General features: G+C 37.1%; 1 protein-coding gene across 3 annotated transcripts in view; it reads right to left on the bottom strand.

Moving 5' to 3' along the window:
* LOC145989804 (GRIP and coiled-coil domain-containing protein 1-like) overlaps nucleotides 1-18,981 on the bottom strand; it is a 78,965-nt gene that overhangs the window by 28,234 nt on the left and 31,750 nt on the right. For all 3 annotated transcript variants that reach the window (XM_083125160.1, XM_083125158.1, XM_083125159.1), the window contains exons 5-7: nucleotides 8,765-8,910; nucleotides 7,019-7,295; nucleotides 1,023-1,187 (exon numbers count right to left, since the gene is read on the bottom strand). In XM_083125160.1, the coding sequence (XP_082981286.1) occupies nucleotides 1,023-1,187; nucleotides 7,019-7,295; nucleotides 8,765-8,910 (588 nt within the window). The remainder of the gene's footprint in view (nucleotides 1-1,022; nucleotides 1,188-7,018; nucleotides 7,296-8,764; nucleotides 8,911-18,981) is intronic.

Genomic DNA, 18,981 nt, shown 5'->3' with positions numbered 1-18,981 from the left:
ACTCCAAGTGTCGTCGGTCGATCTTTTATCTACCGTCTTGAAAATGCGACTCAGATCGCGAAATATTGAATTATTTCTATTCGTGTGGTAAGTGTTTACTGTCTCCTTCATTATTTGTATATATATATATATATATATATATATATATATATATATATATATATATATATACACACACACACACACACAACACAGACTTTATATACACACTCACACACACACTTTATGTTTGTTTCAACTATATTCGATTTACTGTGGCGTATATAATCACACAGACGTTTGGTGAGATAGTTCTAGCTGTAGTAGAAACAAAAAATAGTAGAAAGAGAGGAAAGAGATGAAAAACAAGAAGACGAAAAGAAAGAAAAAGAAGGGAAAAATTAGTTAGGTGCCAGTAAAGTTGTCTGCTCTTGTGCGGTGTAGTTCGTGTCTAATTGTAAGCCAAAATATGGGACCAAAAAAAAAAAAAAAGTTTGCGTGATGAGGACATTGAGTTGGAATGTTGTTGACATCTGAAAGTAGCGATATTGGATCTGAATCAGAAACTGAAGAAGAAGAGGGGATATTGGATCTCAATCAGAAACTGTCGCGTCGTGCCAGCCAAAAAGGGGCACGGCTGGTTGTCTTATGGCTACCACCTCCTCGCTCATTAACTGTGGATACTTTTTCATGCCTCCGCTCATGCCTCTGTGCACAGGTCAGACTATGCTGGCCCAGAGCAAGTGAGAGAACAGCTGGCAGGAACTGAGGCAGCCGTAATCTTGAACGCTTACGAGATTCGAATCTCCTCGTTCGTAAATGTATTAATTTAACTATATTTTGGCAAAGCAAGTGCTTTTTCTTTTTCTGAGGGTAAAGCCATAGTACGGCGGCTCTCCCCTTAGAGCCGCCGCTGCATGTAAATACAGTATTCACAATGTAAACTGCTACACGTGCCTTTATATCTGCCAATCTAGCCTCATGGATTCAATAACCTTACTCCAAAATCATCAATCTGAACATCTACAGTACGATGAACTTACCTTCAGTTTCTGAATAGCTAACTGATCCTGTTGCCTTAGACGATCGTAGCTTCCAACTGTATCCGACAGTTCTGCTAGTCGAGACTCAAGGTTTGCAACTCGTTCTTCATGGACTACAGCTAAATGACGAGCTCTTTCTTCCGCTTCAGCTGCACGTCTCTGCTCCTAATAATAAATTTGAATCTAAAATTATGGGTGCGTCAGCACTTAGGCTACTTTACACCTGTCATATTATACGGGGTGAAGCCCCTTACCACAACTAAAAGAACATAACTGTCAAGTCGTACAATTAAAATATTCTGACTTAGTTTAAAAGCTGAGGCTGTAAAGGGGCACTCAGCACACAAAAGGACAAATTACAGGACAACACGCACACAGTCCTACAAAGATTATACTAGCCATAGATCCAGACGCTCGTTCGTCTGCAAAATGCAGTCCAGGGTGTTCTATGTGGAAGTGAGGTTGACAATTGGGTGTACTACATGGAATGTAACCCCTTACACCCCTCCTAATTATAAAGTCCAAATGTGTACCCACTAAACATAGACACAATAGGTTCTGTTTATTACAGTTGAATTTCAGTGTGTGTTTTTCAGGAGGAAGAGGGGGAAAAAATCTAACTAACTTACGATTTGGAGAAGTCTAGAAAAATTATTTTGTAATGTATGGCTTCATTCAAACGATGAAGATTGAATTTATAATGTTGGAAAATGTAAAATCTGGGAACCTACAATTGGAGTTCCACTGTATGTATGTAAATATTTTTTAAAATAGTAACATTTAATGTTGGTCAGGCCCGTACCCAAGGGGGACCAAGGAAGCTATGCATCCCCCTCGAGCCATGAAATATTTTGATGGAAACCTACAAAAATAACATGGATAATTTTTAAGATTTAGCAAGAATTTAGATTTTCTTTTTGCATAAATGAATGGGTTGTCTCTGGAGAGAGGAAGACTCCAGAAGTCTGCAGTCTACTATATTTAGTAATTTTAATTTTATAACCATTTATGCAAAGCTACTAAATGTTCCAATTTGGTCGGGACAGTTCACCATATTTACTCCCTGTTTTGACTTTTTTCGAACTGCAGTTTTGATGAGAAAATGTCCTCTTTTTGCAGTTAATTCACATTCAGACATGTTCTTCATTATAAGGATAATTCCATAGCGTTGGTGGTCACATTCAGAGTACGAATTTCCATGGCGGAAGGAGGATCTCCCCCTTTCCCACCAATGATCTTGTTCTATTAAAATTTTCAGAGGGTAAAAGTTTGTGTTATAACAACAAAGATAGGCAATTAGTTTGGACTTCAAAATACTTTACTAAGAATAACATCATAAACATACAAGGAAGGAATAACAAAGAATGGGGCCTCCCCGATGCCGCAGTGGTAGTGCCGTCGCCTTGTAATCAAGGACTCTCGGGTTCGATACCCGGTGGAGGTACATAGTGGTTTGGATCCCACTTTAAACTCTAGGTCCAGTCCCGATTAGCCTTACTGTGCATAAAGTGGACTTAAAACACCAAATCAACCACAACAACAATAACAAAGAATGATGTCAGCCTGTGTGTGAATGTTACATACATCTCTTGTTCTCTCTCTCTTTAGGGCTGTAACAGCAGGGGGTAAAAACGTACTTCTACAGTCACAGATAAGATTTTAAAATTGTATGAAATTGGACTAGCAAGAAATGGAGCCATAGCTGCGAAGGTGGTTGTCATTGTCACCCTAGGGCCCTGGAACATAGAAATTAGACCAACCTGTCATTTCTCCTCCATTTCTCACATCCTTTCGTCGGGAATAAAACATAGCACTTGCATGTTAATTTAATAGGAAACTAATGTCTTCTTAAAGTTTCTCATTTTTTGTCCCTCCACCTAGTTATCTTTAATTTGCAATCAAATTTGAACAATAACACACACTGCTTGTCATATTTTCGGCTTGGAATATCAAGCCATGTCAGAGAAGTGTCATGCAAGGATACTGGGTGAAAGGTTTGGGTTAAAAACACTTCATAGTGCTCGACATATGCAGAATTAAAACTACCCTTGTTAAAAACCTTTAAAACTCTCGATAAAACATGTTGAAACCACCACTACGTTGAACACTGAGTGGCCGTTGAAAGCCCTAGTTCCTTGCTAAGGTGAAGCATGCGAGCAGCTGGCGCCACTTCTCTGACGTGGCTTGATATTCCAAGCCGAAAATACGACAACCTGAAGAAGGAAGCAGTAAAGCTTCCGAAACGTAGTTCACATACGAATATATACTCACTTACGTAAGTAGACCAATTTCAATACTCTAACGTATTTTTGTTTATACATGTATGTATGTATGTATGTATGTGTATATACAGGTTGACTGGTAATTAGATGTATTCCCTGACAGGGGTTAACAATTTGCAATAAATTTGACCATATGATACCCCATCCAAAAATTAGTAGTTTTCGAGATAATCGAATTTCTATTGTTTTTTTTAAAAAATCACAATTTTCCACATAAAAAGATGAAATGAGAAAAAACTGCTCATTGTATGGAACTTATTTCAGCGTTTTCTGATAGCTAACAAATAAGTGGTTCGTTGAAAAAAAGTTTTTCCCAAATAACAATCACATGTAAGTAACGGGTGGGTCTAAATTTACAAATGGTGATAAAAAAAATGCACTCTTAGTTTACTTGGCAACGTATTAATAACTAAAATGATATGACACGAAGCGTACAAATTACTTAAATTACTTCCTTGTGTCATCTGCTATCCAACAAGGTACAAATGTTGCTAACATTCACATTTGTGTACAAGAAATAATACTTCATTCATCTTCAATGAACAATACAATTAAAGAACATTACACGTCTTGCTCAAAGTGGGCACCTCCGTTACGAATGCAGGCACGCAGGTTTTTACGGACATTTGGTCTCTTAACTCGTGATGTGATGGTGTCCTTAATGTGTTGACCAGCTGATAAGATCCTCTCCCTGAGCTCTTCTTGCGAGTTTACCGGTGTTTTGTCATGTGGCTCCAAATGTAAAAGTCGCAAGGCGTCAAATCGATCGGGGGATCGAGCTGGGCAGCCATCATGCTGATAAATCATGTCACGTCTTGTAGCTAGAGGCACCTCCTCCAACAACATTGCCATCCCGTTCCTCAAAAAATGTTCATAAGTGATACCATTTAAGATTTTGGGCAGGAAAAATGGCTCGATCAAATGATTGTTGATGACGCCCATCCATACTTCTGCCTGGGCATGCGACAGTGGCTGGATGACAATTACCAAAAGAAATGGATTGGCCAAGGTGGACCGATTCCCTGGCCGGCTCGATCCCCCAATTTGATGCCTTGCGACTTCTACATTTGGAGCCACATGAAAGAATTAGTTTACAAGACACCGGTAAACTCGCAAGAAGAGCTCAGGGAGAGGATCTTAACAGCTGGTCAACACATTAAGGACACCATCACATCACGAGTTAAGAGACCAAATGTTTGTAAAAACCTGCGTGCCTGCATTCGTAACGGAGGTGCCCACTTTGAGCAAGACGTGTAATGTTCTTTAATTGTATTGTTCATTGAAGATGAATGAAGTATTATTTCTTGTACACAAATGTGAACGTTAGCAACATTTGTACCTTGTTGGATAGCAGATGAAACAAGGAAGTAATTTAAGTAATTTGTACGCTTCGTGTCATATCATTTTAGTTATTAATACGTTGCCAAGTAAACTAAGAGTGCATTTTTTTTATCACCATTTGTAAATTTAGACCCAACCGTTACTTACATGTGATTGTTATTTGAGAAAAACTTTTTTTCAGCGAACCACTTATTTGTTAGCTATCAGAAAACGCTGAAATAAGTTCCATACAATGAGCAGTTTTTTCTCAATTCATCGTTTTATGTGGAAAATTGTAATTTTTTAAAAAAAACAATAGAAATTCAATTATCTCGAAAACTACTAATTTTCGGACAGGGTATCATATGGTCAAATTTATTGCAAATTGTCTCGACTTTAATCCCTTTCAGGGAATACATCTAATTACCAGTCACCCTGTATATAAAAACTAAGATTTTTGGCTTGGCCCCCCTCAAAAAAATCCTGGGTACGGGCCTGATATTGGTCATTAAATAGTTTACTAACTACAGAATGACAGCAGTCTTGATTTTAATTTTCTGGATTTACATTTTCACACATTGTACTTTCAATCTTGATGGTCCCAGCATAGTAAATTTTCACTGTCCTGCATGTTAAGTTTTTCTTTTTAGCTTGGTCTTCTGAAAAATGTAAAACCTGAGGTTAGTAATATGGTCTGTTTTATACAGTGTATGTTGATACACTTGTAGGTTGAATTGTATCTTCTGCAATATGGTGTATAAAGAAACAAACTGCCGGAGTACTAATTGAGGTGAGTGTACAGTCACGGACACTGCCGGCTTGTAAAGATTCCATTGAAAGTCAATGTGTTCATTACAAGCCGGCAGTGTCCGTGACTGTACATGAAGCAACCTTTCCAATTACATCTATGAACATTTAGAGATGATTTCCTAGCACTTTGACTTGTAAAAAATCCATGCAATTTATTAATTATGCAAATTTTGCCTCTCCTCACAATAAAATTTAACAGATTAGTATTAAGTAGTTACACTAACAAATCAAAATAATATTAAAGAAGAAATTAAATACAGCAGAACCACAATGTTCTAGGATTTTACATTTTCCTGTATTATACAATCAATTTTCATGGTCTCAATAAACATGAAATAAAATTTTACCCCAATTATATATTTATCAATACTTTTCACATTAGTCCCTGAAAAAATCAAAATTGAGATTCCAATGTATGTTCCATTAACAAATGTTACTTTTAATTTCAGAATTTTTTTCTCTTAATATTGAATTTTAAGGTTAAAGAAAACAAAACAGTAATTTTGCTGTAGTATTTGTTACATGGATGTGAAATGGAGAAAGAACATGAATTGTTCAACTACATAGCAACAGCCTTACAAATGTTGGAACCAAGCACAGGTACATTAGTTACAAGTCCTATATCATTGAACATGACTCAACCATCTCTGATTAACTACAAAGAAAATACATTATTATTCAAAATAAAAACCTAGGCAAATAATTGGACCTAAACAATATAAAGTAACAGGTACCGTATAAATTTCCCAGGGTGGTACAAAAGGATGGCTATAACAAAAGCCTTCCAGATCTTCCAGAACAAAAATGTTTTTGATGAACCTTAAAAAATGTATATGGATCATTCCATATCAAATGAAGACAGCACCTGAGCTCTCTTTTTTTTTCTTTTTTTTTTGTGAGCAGGTGTGGATATACAGTGTGTTTCCAAAGTTTAGCAACTCTAATTTTGATCACTTATTATAAAATGAATGGTTGCCAATTTACTTCAAGCATGAAATTCTAGATATTAATTAATGGCTCAAGCCATACCGATTCGATTTCTATTCTTTCCCAGAATGACAGGAAAAGGCATAAGAAATTATTACAGGGGCAAATTTTGCTGTTTCATGACTGGCACCATGTTCATGTGCGCTTGCAACCAATAGATGTTATGTGCACCACTTAATGGATTTTGGAATAGTGACTTAAGAGGTAAAATGGAAAAGTGGCATACAATCTTCGTTAGCAACACTTGGAGAGCAAAATGTTGACCTCAAAATTTGTTCCGATTATCCCATCTGTGCAAAAAGTGGACTTGAAACAAGAACTCCTATTCTTGGCAATAACCAAATCAGCAGATCATGGATTCTCTTGTAATGTGTACTGACTGGGATTCAAAGCTCAACAACTTGGATCTCAAATCCTGTTTTAACACATGGATATTCTTCAATTTCCAAACGTACACTTTCATTTCAACATAAAATGGCAAGATGATTAAGAAAAAGCATGCGAGAGTTCAAAAAAAAAGTGCTCTGAATGACTGAACAAACTTACGGTACTTTCGGTCAGATATTACTTGATCATACCTTGCATATTTCTCCTTACCTCTCGTATAGCATTCTGATGTTGCGTTTTCATGTTCTCCATCTCCTCCTGGAGATCCAAGAGGAGAGGCGGGGTTTCTTTCGCCTTCGCTTCAACTCGCTTCAGTTTCCTCCGTGTGACCTCCACCTCATTGAGGAGATCGCGGATTCTCTTCTCGTACTGCTCCCTGTGTACTGACTGGGATTCAGAGCTAGACAACTTGGATCTCAAATCTTCTACCTGAATCTCCAAGTGTTCTTTATGTCTTCGCTCTTCTGATACAAGTTTCTGAAGCTCCCTAAAGGGAAGTTGTAAACATGATAATTAAAATTATGAAATTTTTAGTGATGCTGATATAAATTTACCAATATTCTACTGACCTGATATCAAATTTCAAATGTTCTTTTAGGAACATGAATGGCTAATCTAGCTCCTTTGCCCCTTCCTTGCGACAATGTTAAAAAGAAGTGCAACCAAAAAAAATTGTCTTTATATAGATGCAACCACAAATTCATGTCATTGTGAATAATGCAAAAACTAACTATAAAAAGACTTGCCACAAAATGAAGCTAAGGAAAACAATCTATATATAGACTCTGCCGCAAATAAACATTCCATATTAGGTACAGTCAAAGGTGGGGTTCCCCCTGCATACAACACCATGCCTTGAAGGCACATGTAGGGTTATGTGAGGGTAGGGCCCCCCCACCCCCACTACATATTCTCGATCTTGGACATTTTGGAGGTGATGTGATCAGCACTCATTTTTGGTAGCATTTACATAGCATTTATGCTAGCAAAGATGTTGAAGGAAATGCTGTCGTCTAAACCCGGTGTTACACTGACATGAAGTGTAAGATGCAAGATAGGAGAGCCTGCAGGTTGCATTAATATCCTGCCTATTAAGGCATAGAACAATGAATGAACAAATAAACTTAACCAAACCAAGACATACGAATATACTTTGAATCATTGATCTTACTGAATCTCACCAATGCCAATATTGATTTATATTAACCTGAAAGTATTCCACTGCAATTACCTATGTACATCAATTTACCAGACCTTTGCTTTAAAATATTCAATAATTACATCGGAATATTAAAAATAGCCTTTACTTAATTGCAAAAGCCATTTATTTTTACACAATACTGGCATAAAATAAACAAATACTTTGAATTTTGCATACATTTCAGGATAATTAGGCTCTGTAAAGTGCAAACTCAACAGAGTATTGGCCAATCAGCAAGGGTGCCCGCAGGATTTTTTTTCTCAGGGGGGCAGTCATATAATTATTACTATTATTATTATTGCTTTATTATTATTTTTTCTATTATTTTTGTTATTATTATTACTACTACTATTTTTTAAAATTACATACATTTGAAATTTCCATATTCTGTATATCTATATGGAGATAATCAATGTAAAATAGACTAATAAGCTTAAATGTAACCCTACTTAAAAATAATAATAATAATAATATTAATAGTTGCTGTAACATACAGTCTGTAAGTCATAATAAACAATATTTTTTGGTTATAAAATATGGCTACAATTTCACCATTCGAATTACATTAACTTTTCCAGAAATCTCAAGGGGGGGGGAGCAAGTGCCCCCTGCAGGCGCCCTTGCCAATCAGTGACTAAATCTTAACTGACAATTTTCAAATACCAATACTACTACTACTGGCAGGTACCAATAGTCCTAGAAGTACAGAGATTAAATATACATCTGTAGTGTGTTCTTTACTTCTTGATTCTCACCTGAACATAACACCATGGTCATTTTGTTCCTTCTCCCGTTCATGTCTCTCTATTATTAATTTTGATTTAAGACTTTCTATTTCTGATACGTGTTGTCGAGCAGACATCTTAAGTTTCTCTTGCAAATCATCCACAGTTTTTTGCAGCTGAAAAATTAAGAAAATTACTTTACAAAAACAGCACAAATAAAATTAATCAAAAGTGAAAAGTTTTGAATTATTGGAGAGGAAGGAAGGGGAGTTTGTTTAGAGTGTACGATTAGTGTATGGTTTATTGAGAAACTTAGCCCCCTTTCAAATAATATAAATTAAGGATGAGTGAGTATGAAATTTTGGCTGATAAAGTACCGATATAAAGTTTAACCGATATTCTACAGTTCCGATATAAAATCCAAAATGATATATGAAGAACCTGAATGGTTCATTGACCTCCTTAATAACTGTGGGTTTCCAGGTGACTGCAGTGCAAAAGTAGTTGTATATTTACACATTTACTTTTTTAAAAAGTAGAGCATGCAGATTATCCATAATAACAACAAAATGGCAGAATTTTGCACTAAATTACAATATATTTATAGATATATATTGGATAGGAAAAATAATCGGTAATTTTACCGATACACCGATATGCTTGTATCAGCTGATACTGATAGGATACCGATTAATCTCTGTCTCATCCCTAATATAAAGTGCTCCCCTGTGCCTTGCACCATGCCATGAAGGAGTATAGGTGGTGTGGAGTTAGGGCTCCACACTTTCTTGATCACGGCTGAAGGTGGGGATGCTGTGGTCAGTACCATGCCCCTGGTTGCCTTTACCCCCCCCCCCCTCAGAGCTCTTCCTCCAGGTAGCCACTTTATACATGCTGGGTGGGTGCCAGAGCCGCTTGAACAGGTGGAAAAAAATCCCGGTTCTCCCCCGCCTGCAATCAAAGCTGGGTTTCTCACTGGGTAGTCAGATGCCCTACAACTGAAATATTGAAAATAATCATATCTGAATGATGTATGACTTGAACCAGCCCTAGAATACTAAAACCACTGGAGGCACACACTGGTTCGAATCCTACTTTAAACTACAGATTCAATTCTGATTTGCTTATCTGAGGATAAAGTGGACTTAAAATAAAAACTCAAAGTCCCATTTTGGTGAAAACCAACATTTTTTTTTTGGCAACAACCTGTTTTAACACACTGCATTTTCAATGCCTCTTCAAATGCACATTTTCATTTCATCATGACTACATTTTTAAATGGCAAATCTGTTTTATTCCACTTCCTAAGAGCAGCACTAACAGAAGTTGTGGATGTCCAATCCAGTCTGACTGCCTTGCAGGATTCGATTCCTGTGATTGGTGGTCTCTGGTGGCAACAATTCTTCAGAACATGTCCCTGCATTAGGTGCCTCTGGGGCTCACCCAGCATCTAATAAAATGGGTAAAGGTGCACACAAAGTGGTGCTGGTCACATCACCTCCACAACAGCGATCGTGAATGTGTGAAACCCCTACCCCCCATAACCACTATCAGCCACCATGGCTTGTTTGTGTGTTCAAGGGAAAAGCTTCAAACTTCAGCGGAAGGGAGCCTCTCTGAATGGGAACTTTTCACGCATTTCACGCATGTTTAAAACTTGCCACTATGTACAAAAAAAATTGTAGCAAGAGAACTAATTGTATTAGAGAGACGAAATTGATTATTTTGTTTTCTGGAATGATAGTACTCTCTCAGCAGAGGTGAAATTTATATATTTTACTCTCCAATAATGAACATTTTTAAAAAAGAAGAAAATTGAAATTAAATGCATAATTTCGTATTTGGAATGCCCCTGCTCCCACCACAATAGACCAAAGTGAAAGAAAAAGTGTAGTATGTAGCAATGTTATATTCCCACAACCATTCAGTCACATTGAAAATAGCCACTTATTTCTTAGGGAAAAAAACAACATACAAGAAAAGCAGTGTTACCATATCAACATTTCAAGGGGGAAAAAATCTGAAAAATCGCTTCTAGCATCGGCCATGTGGACACTGGATGAATGAAATTTGTAGGGAAGCATGACAAAAGATCACTCTTCGAGAACATGTAATATTTGTTCTCCAATTTTGGGAAGAAGAAAAGAGAGAAAGACAAAAAAAAAAAAGGTAACTAGTTTTAGAAAATTGTCATTTTCAGGTAATTTTGAAAATTGGGCAAGTGCCACATTTTCTTAAAAAGACTTATACTAAATTGATATGATAAATCATAATTTTTGGGAGGAAAAATTGACATTTTCAAAATGAGTTTGTTAAAAATAGTAACAATAAAAATATTGTTCTTTCATTCTAGTATGTCATACCTTCATATGTATACATAGAAATGAACAAGAAAGACAGAACTGAATTTTCATCTGTACTTTTCAAGAAATGATGTGTTAACTGTCAAGTCGTGTGGTCACTTCATCCGGAAGCACTTAATTTGGATGGTTAAGGTTAAGAGTGGACATAATAATATGGCACATGCAGAAATTTTACAGTTTGCTCTATTCTTACCAGAAAAAGGCAGCCAGGTGGCACACTGACTGTTCACTAATAATATCTCCAAAAATTTACACAGAATACTGTATGTAGAATAAGGATACCATTATATATGGTAATGCAAAAAGGGAAGATACTTGCTTCGTTGAGCCATTGAATGCAGCGTAAGACTAATCACGACTTCATGAGGGTCCACGGGACTCTCTCAGGGGGTCCGCAAAACCCTCCCTTGTTCCACAAAGGTTTGGAAAAATACTAAGACAAGAGCATTTACTCTTTAATGCTAAGAATGAATTATGAAAGAACGAACATTATACAAATTTACGGTGTCTATTTACTGAGGTAAAAGAAATTGAAGTACATAAGCCAAAGACTTAGACATGACTAAGCATCGCCAGTTCCCACAGCAACAGCATGCATATTTTGCTGGTGCTTGTGGAGGGGGGGGGGGGGCAGTTGATTGTTTGGCTCGGATTGACTTTGCTCCACAGCGCGAACAAAAAAAGCCACCTTCGCAGCTGTTCAGAATCTTGTGATGATTGCGTCCTCGGAAAGTCTTGTATTACTTCCAAGAATTTTTCTTGTCCCTTGTAGTATGTTCTCGAAAAAAGCAGCGTATAAAAGGATTGAGTCTGAGTCAGTCTATGATTGTTAGCAAAGACTTCTCAGTAATCGCGAGTTATTTCTGTTTGGGCCTTTGCATATTGTCAGGTAACGGTAAAGTTATTTCTCGATATTTCTGTGGTGAATTTTATGCTTGTGACTTCTGACCAAAGATGGACCGCTGGCTGAATTTCAAATGAAAAAGTGCAGATTCCGATGATGAGGGTGCGTCGAGTTCGAAGCAATGTGAACCTGCCAGTCTTCTTAGAAAGTGCCACCATTATAGCAAGGAATATCTGTCCATGGGTTTCACGTGTTCAGACCCAGAAGACAAGCAACTTCCACAGTGTGTGTTATGTTATGACACATTGTCCAATGAAGCCATCGAAACTGCGAAGGCATCTTGAAACTAAACACAAAGAACACATCACAAAGAGCATTGACTTTTTTAGAAGTAAGAAGCAGGAGCTTCGCGAAAGCAAGAAAATTGTGTAAAGGTCTACAAGTGGGTGCCGTGAGGGCGTCATTTGAAGTTTCTCATCTGCTAGCAAAAACTGGAAAACCTCGCACAATTGCTGAAGAACTTGTATTACCAGCTGCAAATATCATGGTTTCTGCATTTATCAGTGAAAAAGCTGCCAAAGATCTCTCTTTGATACTGTTGTCAAATGATACCATTAAGAAGCGAATCGTCAGTTTGTCCGAAAATATTAAGGAGCAGTTATTCGAGAGAGAGTTCACATGTCCTACTATTTTGCTTTGCAACTGGATGAAAGCACAGACATTAGAAACAAAGCAAAGCTGATGTGCTACGTTAGGTATGAACATCTCAAAAGTGTTTACGAGGACTTGGTCTTCATCTCCTATTTGACGCACACTAGCTGAAGACGTATTTGCCAGCATAAACGCGTTTATAATATATCATAATATGCATTGGAGTTAGCACAGATGGAGCACAAGTAATGTCGGGAAGCCTTACTGGACTTGCAGCATGAATAAAATAAATCGCCCCATCTGCAACATGGTTCCATTGCTGCTTACACAGGGATACACTAGTGGCCAAGAAGATACCAGAAGAGCTTCAACAGACCTTAAATGAATCAGTGAAAATTGTCAATTTCATAAAAACCAAGTCACTGAATTCAAGACTTCTTGAGCAGCTATGCAAAGAAATGGACAGTGAATATCATCAATTTTTGATTCACTGTGAAGTTCGCTGGCTGTCACGAGGTAAAGTTTTGTCTCGATTCTGGGAATTGAGAGACGAAATAAGAATATTTCTCTTGGATAAGCAATTTCATTTCAGCGATCGTTTGAATGATTTTTCCTGGTTAGTGAAGTTAGCATACTTATCAGATATCTTCATCCATTTAAATAATCTGAACTTGAGTCTTCAAGGAGAATAAGTAACAGTCTTTTTTGTTGAAGACAAGATCTGAAGCAATGATCAAAAAGTTGGAGTTGTGGCATCAGCGTATACTGAATGGAAAATATGAGGAGACCTTTCCAAACTTCTCAAATTTTCTTTGTTCCATGGAAGATGTGACTGTCTTCTACATTCACAAATAACTAATATTTATATTATATTATATTTATATTGCATACAAGTTTATAAAATTAACAGGGAACTATTGAGATTAAGAACGCTGTATCAATGTCGATATTTGTTTCAAGTTGTTGATTTCGGTTCGTTTTTGTTATATGTAAGAAGATTGACTAAAAAAATGTCTTGTGTCAGAAATTAAATATGAGTTTATATAAAAAAAAGGTAAAGTGCTCCCCTGTGCTTAGCACCACGCCATGAAGGCGTATAGGGGGTGTGGGGGTAACGCCCCACACTTTCTTGATCCGGTCGTGAGTGGGGGTGATGAGTTTATATCAAATGTTATAAAGTGAAATAATATTTTGGAAGTTGAGTTGTGTTGCTTAATTCTTGCAATGTAAGGATAATAACATTATGAAAACCAGTTGAGCGCTGAGGACTTGCAATTTAATTTTAAAATTGTGTTAGTCTGCTCATCCTTTGCGTACAATATATATTCAGTGTGAAGTATCGTTGCAAGAAATTGGTGGCCAGTGTGCGGGAATTTGGTTACACTGAAGAATTATAATTTGTAGACTTATTAGTGTTCCTTCCTTTGTGTACTTCATATTTTCATTCTGTTGTCGTGAATACAAAGTAGTGCAATGACAACGAAGAATGTTCCTATTGTGCCATTACCTACGGGTATTTCAGATTTTAATGCTCAATTATTGGTCATGTTTCGGGAATTGAAGGAATCGAATGACAGCGTAAGGCAAAAGTTGTCAGAGCTTGAAAAATCTCAGAAAGAGCAGTTTTCAGAGCTTGAAAAATCTCAGAAAGAACAGTTGTCAGAGCTCGAAAAATCTCAGAAAGAGCAGTTCTCAGAGCTCGAAAAATCTCAGAAAGAGCAGTTCTCAGAACTTGAAAAATCTCAGATAGAGCAGTTGTTAGAGCTTGAAAAATCTCAGAAAGAGCAGTTGTCAGAGCTTGAGAAATCTCAGAGAGAACAGTTGTCAGACCATGAGAAATCTCAGAGAGAGCAATTGTCAGAGCATGAGAAATCTCAGAAAGAGCAGTTTGCAGAACTTGAAGACAGAATGGTGAAGTGTAAGGAAAATATGAACAACACTGTTAAGGAGTTGGGCAACTCACTCCGGATGGAGATTGTGCAGGTTGCTGAAGCTTGCAAAACAGCAAATGATCAAATAAAGGAACACGTTAAACTGCTGGATGAAAATTTCCAACAGTTGAATATATCTGGTGAAGCGAATACCAGCAGCATTCGTAAGTTAGAAGATAGTGTTGCTGGATTGGGTTTACAGGTAAACGAGCAGTGGAATGTTATCAGCCAGATTAGGGAAAGTAATACATAATGAAGGTTTATTTGAACGTGTTGAGGAGATCTGTGAAGCACGATTAAGTGATGTAACAGCTAAACTGCTGATAACTAATACTTCAAAAATCCATAAAGCTGCAGGGAACAATGGCAACATTACTGAAATTTCACGTAATCCAGAGCATCCTGTATCTTTATCCTTGTCATCTTCCAGTGCTTCAGAAGATGAATCTTTTCCGTTGCATATGTCTGGAAAACTCAAATCTACAGGAAATCCTAAACCTAATTTGTCAGCTCCTACTTCACCAGTTAATGTGTGAAATTCTCGATTAAAGAAGCCTCATAAAACTTCACAAGTTAGTTATGTTGATCCAGCAAATAATGCTTCACAATCTAGCAATATAGACTCTGATACTATGTCTGAAGTAAACAAAACTAGATATAATTCACAAGCAACTTCTGGCAAACGATTTAAACCTAATTACAACACGAAGCACCATAAGCACGCTACTATCATTGATTCTGATTCAAATAAACCATCTACTTCTAAGGAACAAGTATCTACGGTTGAATGAGTTGAATATGTTGCCTAAATTTTCTGGAAATCCAGAGAAATCTAGCCCAAGGAAGTTTATTAAAACCTTAACTTCACATTTGGATTTGCTTCAGATTCCAAAAGTTCAGAGATTGGAATGTATTCGGAATTGTACAATACGCACGTGGATTCCTTTATGACATACAAACATTTTGTACATGAGTTTCTGAACCAGTACACTTCATACTCATTAACGCAGGCTCAGTTGTCAGAACTGAGGAACAGAAAGTATGATCAAAATAGCAGCATGAGCATGGAGGCATTTGCCACTCGTACTTATTCAACATATTACAATTTGGTAGAGCATCCTAAAGATGCAGAAGTCATAGACATTTTGATTAATCAGTTTCCATTGATTAAGGCACAGACGATATTAGGTGCTGGCTTAACGAAGGTTGACGACATTATTAATTTACTGAAGAGACTGGATTTGATAAAGACCAGATCTGGTAAGAAGTGTGACTTGCCTAGTGATTTTGAAGTGAGAACATCCAGGTTTACTAAGGATTCAAATGCATCAGATTTCAGAGATAAACAAAAGTACAAAGTTCAGACAGTTAACATGCAACTAAGGAACAGCGAGCAAAATCCTAATCAAAGGAAAAATAGACAGTTTTCTCGCAACAATAGAGATTCTAATTTTGGTTCTACATCCGGTGGTAGCTCGTATAATAGAGGGCAAAATGTGAATGACAATTCTGATCGGCGTCAGGACTTTACATTCAGAAGAAGGAATCAAAATAATTATGGCAATCAGCAGTTCTTTAGAAGAAACTTAAATGCAAATAACAGAAGTTATAACAATACCCAATTTCGACGAGACAGATGACCACAGAATGATAGACGTTCTAATACAAGGCAAGGTTATCTACAAACGAGGTCCAATTCAGATCCTAATGTGGCTTGTTTGCCTTATTCCCCAAACAATAGTCAAGGTTTAATCAGTGAAGTAAATTTATGTTGTAATTGTCGTCAGCCCTGTGAACAGTCATTCGCTTCTCTTAACCGTAATGCTATTTCAGGTAGCCCATTGAATGAAAACGCTGTTTCATTTGATCCCAGAGAAACACAAGTTAAAGAATTAATACAACCAGCGATGGAGCCACAGTCAAACGAACGCCATGGGTAAATGGAGCCCGATTTACTCGCAGTGAGAATACAGAGGGCTGTGTTGCACGTTTTAACACAGAATATGGTTCACAAAATGTTCAGTCACAAATTACAAATATTTTTCCTGTATATGATAATTTTAAAGACAATGACCAGCTAGCAGTGTTTTTCCAACTGGAATGGTACGAAGAGAAACCCACTTGGACCATGGATGATAGTGGTGTACCATTTCCTATTACCGATCAACCTGTTATTTTTGGGTCCATTTCTAATTTAACAGTTCGATGTATTATTGACAGTGGAAGTCAATGTAATCTAATGAGTTACGAATTATGGTGCAGTATAAAGTCCATTGTACAAAGTGCGAGATTGGAATCGATAGATCAGGTAAAATTATTACCATTTGCTGGACAACAAAAATTTCGAGTTGTTGGTAGGAAAATCCTTTACCGTTTAATACAGTCGGAGACTTTTCCGTTGGAAATGTTTGTGTTAAAACAATTACATGCAGATATAATTTTAGGTATACCATTCCTTAGGCAATATAAAGCTATACTGAATTTTAGACAGGAAGAAATTACATTGGTATCTCCTGCAAAACAAGAGGTGACACAGTCTTTGTATCGACTGAAGCCTAACGATCAGCATGTTGATAAAAGGGTTCAGTGCATTACGGCAGAAAATCTGCCAATGAACACAAATTCCGAAGAAATCTACATAGTAACTGAAGAGAAAATTGTATCAACAGTACAAAATTGTAGTAAACTCTCCTCACGTCAGCAAGCGCTCTTACGTGAGTTGCTATTAAAATATAGAACGCTGTTTTTGAATAAGCCTAGACCTGCTCATGTTGAACCATACAAGATAATGTTGGATACTGATTTACCAATTCGTGCTCCAATTTATCCGGTTCCTTTTGCTAAATGGACAGCTTTGGAGAGTGAATTGAATAAGTGGAAGAACTGGGGCATTATAAAGGAAATATCGTCCCCTTACCTCAATCCATTGCACATAGTTCCAAAGGCAAATGGAGAATGGCGTCCAGTGGTAGACTTTCGTCATTTGAATCAGCATGTGATTTCCCCTCTCACTCAAGTCGAACCCATAACTGAACTTCTGCAACACTTTCATGGTGCTACATTCTTTAGTTCGATTGATTTATCATGTGGATATTTCCAGATTCTGCTAACTCCAGACTCCTATCCATATATGGCTTTTTCATATAGAGGGTGCCAGCACGTTTTCTGTTATTTACCTTTTGGTATTAAATCAGCAGTGTCTGTGTTTATGGATCACATGAACAACCTTTTTGGACCGGAAACCAGTTCTTTTCTGTTGGTATATATTGACGATATTCTTATTTTTAGTTCGACTGCTAGTGAACATTTCAAACATTTGGAGTATACATTGCAGGTTCTTCGAAAGGCAAATATGTCCATTAAGTTTGCAAAGTGCAAGTTTTTCCAGGAAGAAATTCTGTTTCTTGGACATGTAATATCTGGTACAAAAATTAAAAGTGGATCATTCTAAGGATGCAGCATTGTTGCAATTTTTAGTCCCAAACAATAAGAAATCACTGAGGAAATTCATTGGATTGGCGAACTGGAGAAGCCGATTTATTCCTAACTACTCTCATATAGTCACACCATTATACAGCCTGTTACTTAAGGATACTATTTATGAATGGACTCCGATACATCAAGAAGCTTTCGTTAAGTTAAAGAATACATTAGTAGCTGCCCCAGCCCTACGACAGCCGGAGTTCAGTTTGGAATTTTCTATATCCGTCGATGCTAGTCAGAAAGGATTAGGAAGTGTACTGTGGCAAGAAGCAAGTGAGGCGACTTACAGAACTCATGAACTAGAGTGTTTAGCTATTCTTTTTGCAGTAGAAAATTTTTTGATATACCTCAAGGGAAGGCGATTCCACATATACTCTGATCATATGTCACTTTCCTGGTTGGAAACTGCGAAGTCATTGAACCCTCGTTTAACAAGATGGGCACTGAAATTACAGTCCTATGACCGGATCAAGAAAGTGTGAGGCGTTACCCCCACACCCCCTATATGCCTTCATGGCATGGTTCCAAACACAGGGGAGCACTTTACCTTTACCTTTATGATTTTACCTTTCATCACGTGCCAGGTTCCTCTAATTTTATAGATGACACTTTGAGCAGGTTCCCAGTGAGTGAATATAATAAAATATCTGGAGAATATCTGTATATAAATCAAATGATAATAGATTTTAAACAGGAGAAAGTCTCAAATATGTGGTGCTCTGCACAAAGGTCAGATGAGACCTGTAATCGTATTATAAATTCACTTAAGGATGACTCCTTGCATAGAATTTCAAGTAAATATTTTCTTCATGAAGATATTCTGTTCTACAAAGCAAAGCCTGAGGAAAGATGTAAAATTTTTGTTCCTGAGGAACTTATTCCCTTAGTGCTGCATAAAGTCCATGATTTAAAAGGTCACTTTGGTTATGATAAAGTTTTAGCACAGTGTCAGAAAGTTTACTATTGGCTACGCAT

This window comes from Lepisma saccharinum, chromosome 7 (genome assembly GCF_977018435.1).
Source record: "Lepisma saccharinum chromosome 7, izLepSacc3.1, whole genome shotgun sequence".
Lineage (NCBI taxonomy): Eukaryota > Metazoa > Arthropoda > Insecta > Zygentoma > Lepismatidae > Lepisma > Lepisma saccharinum.
Note: the sequence above shows the minus strand (reverse complement) of the source record. Positions and strands in the feature narration are given on the sequence as shown.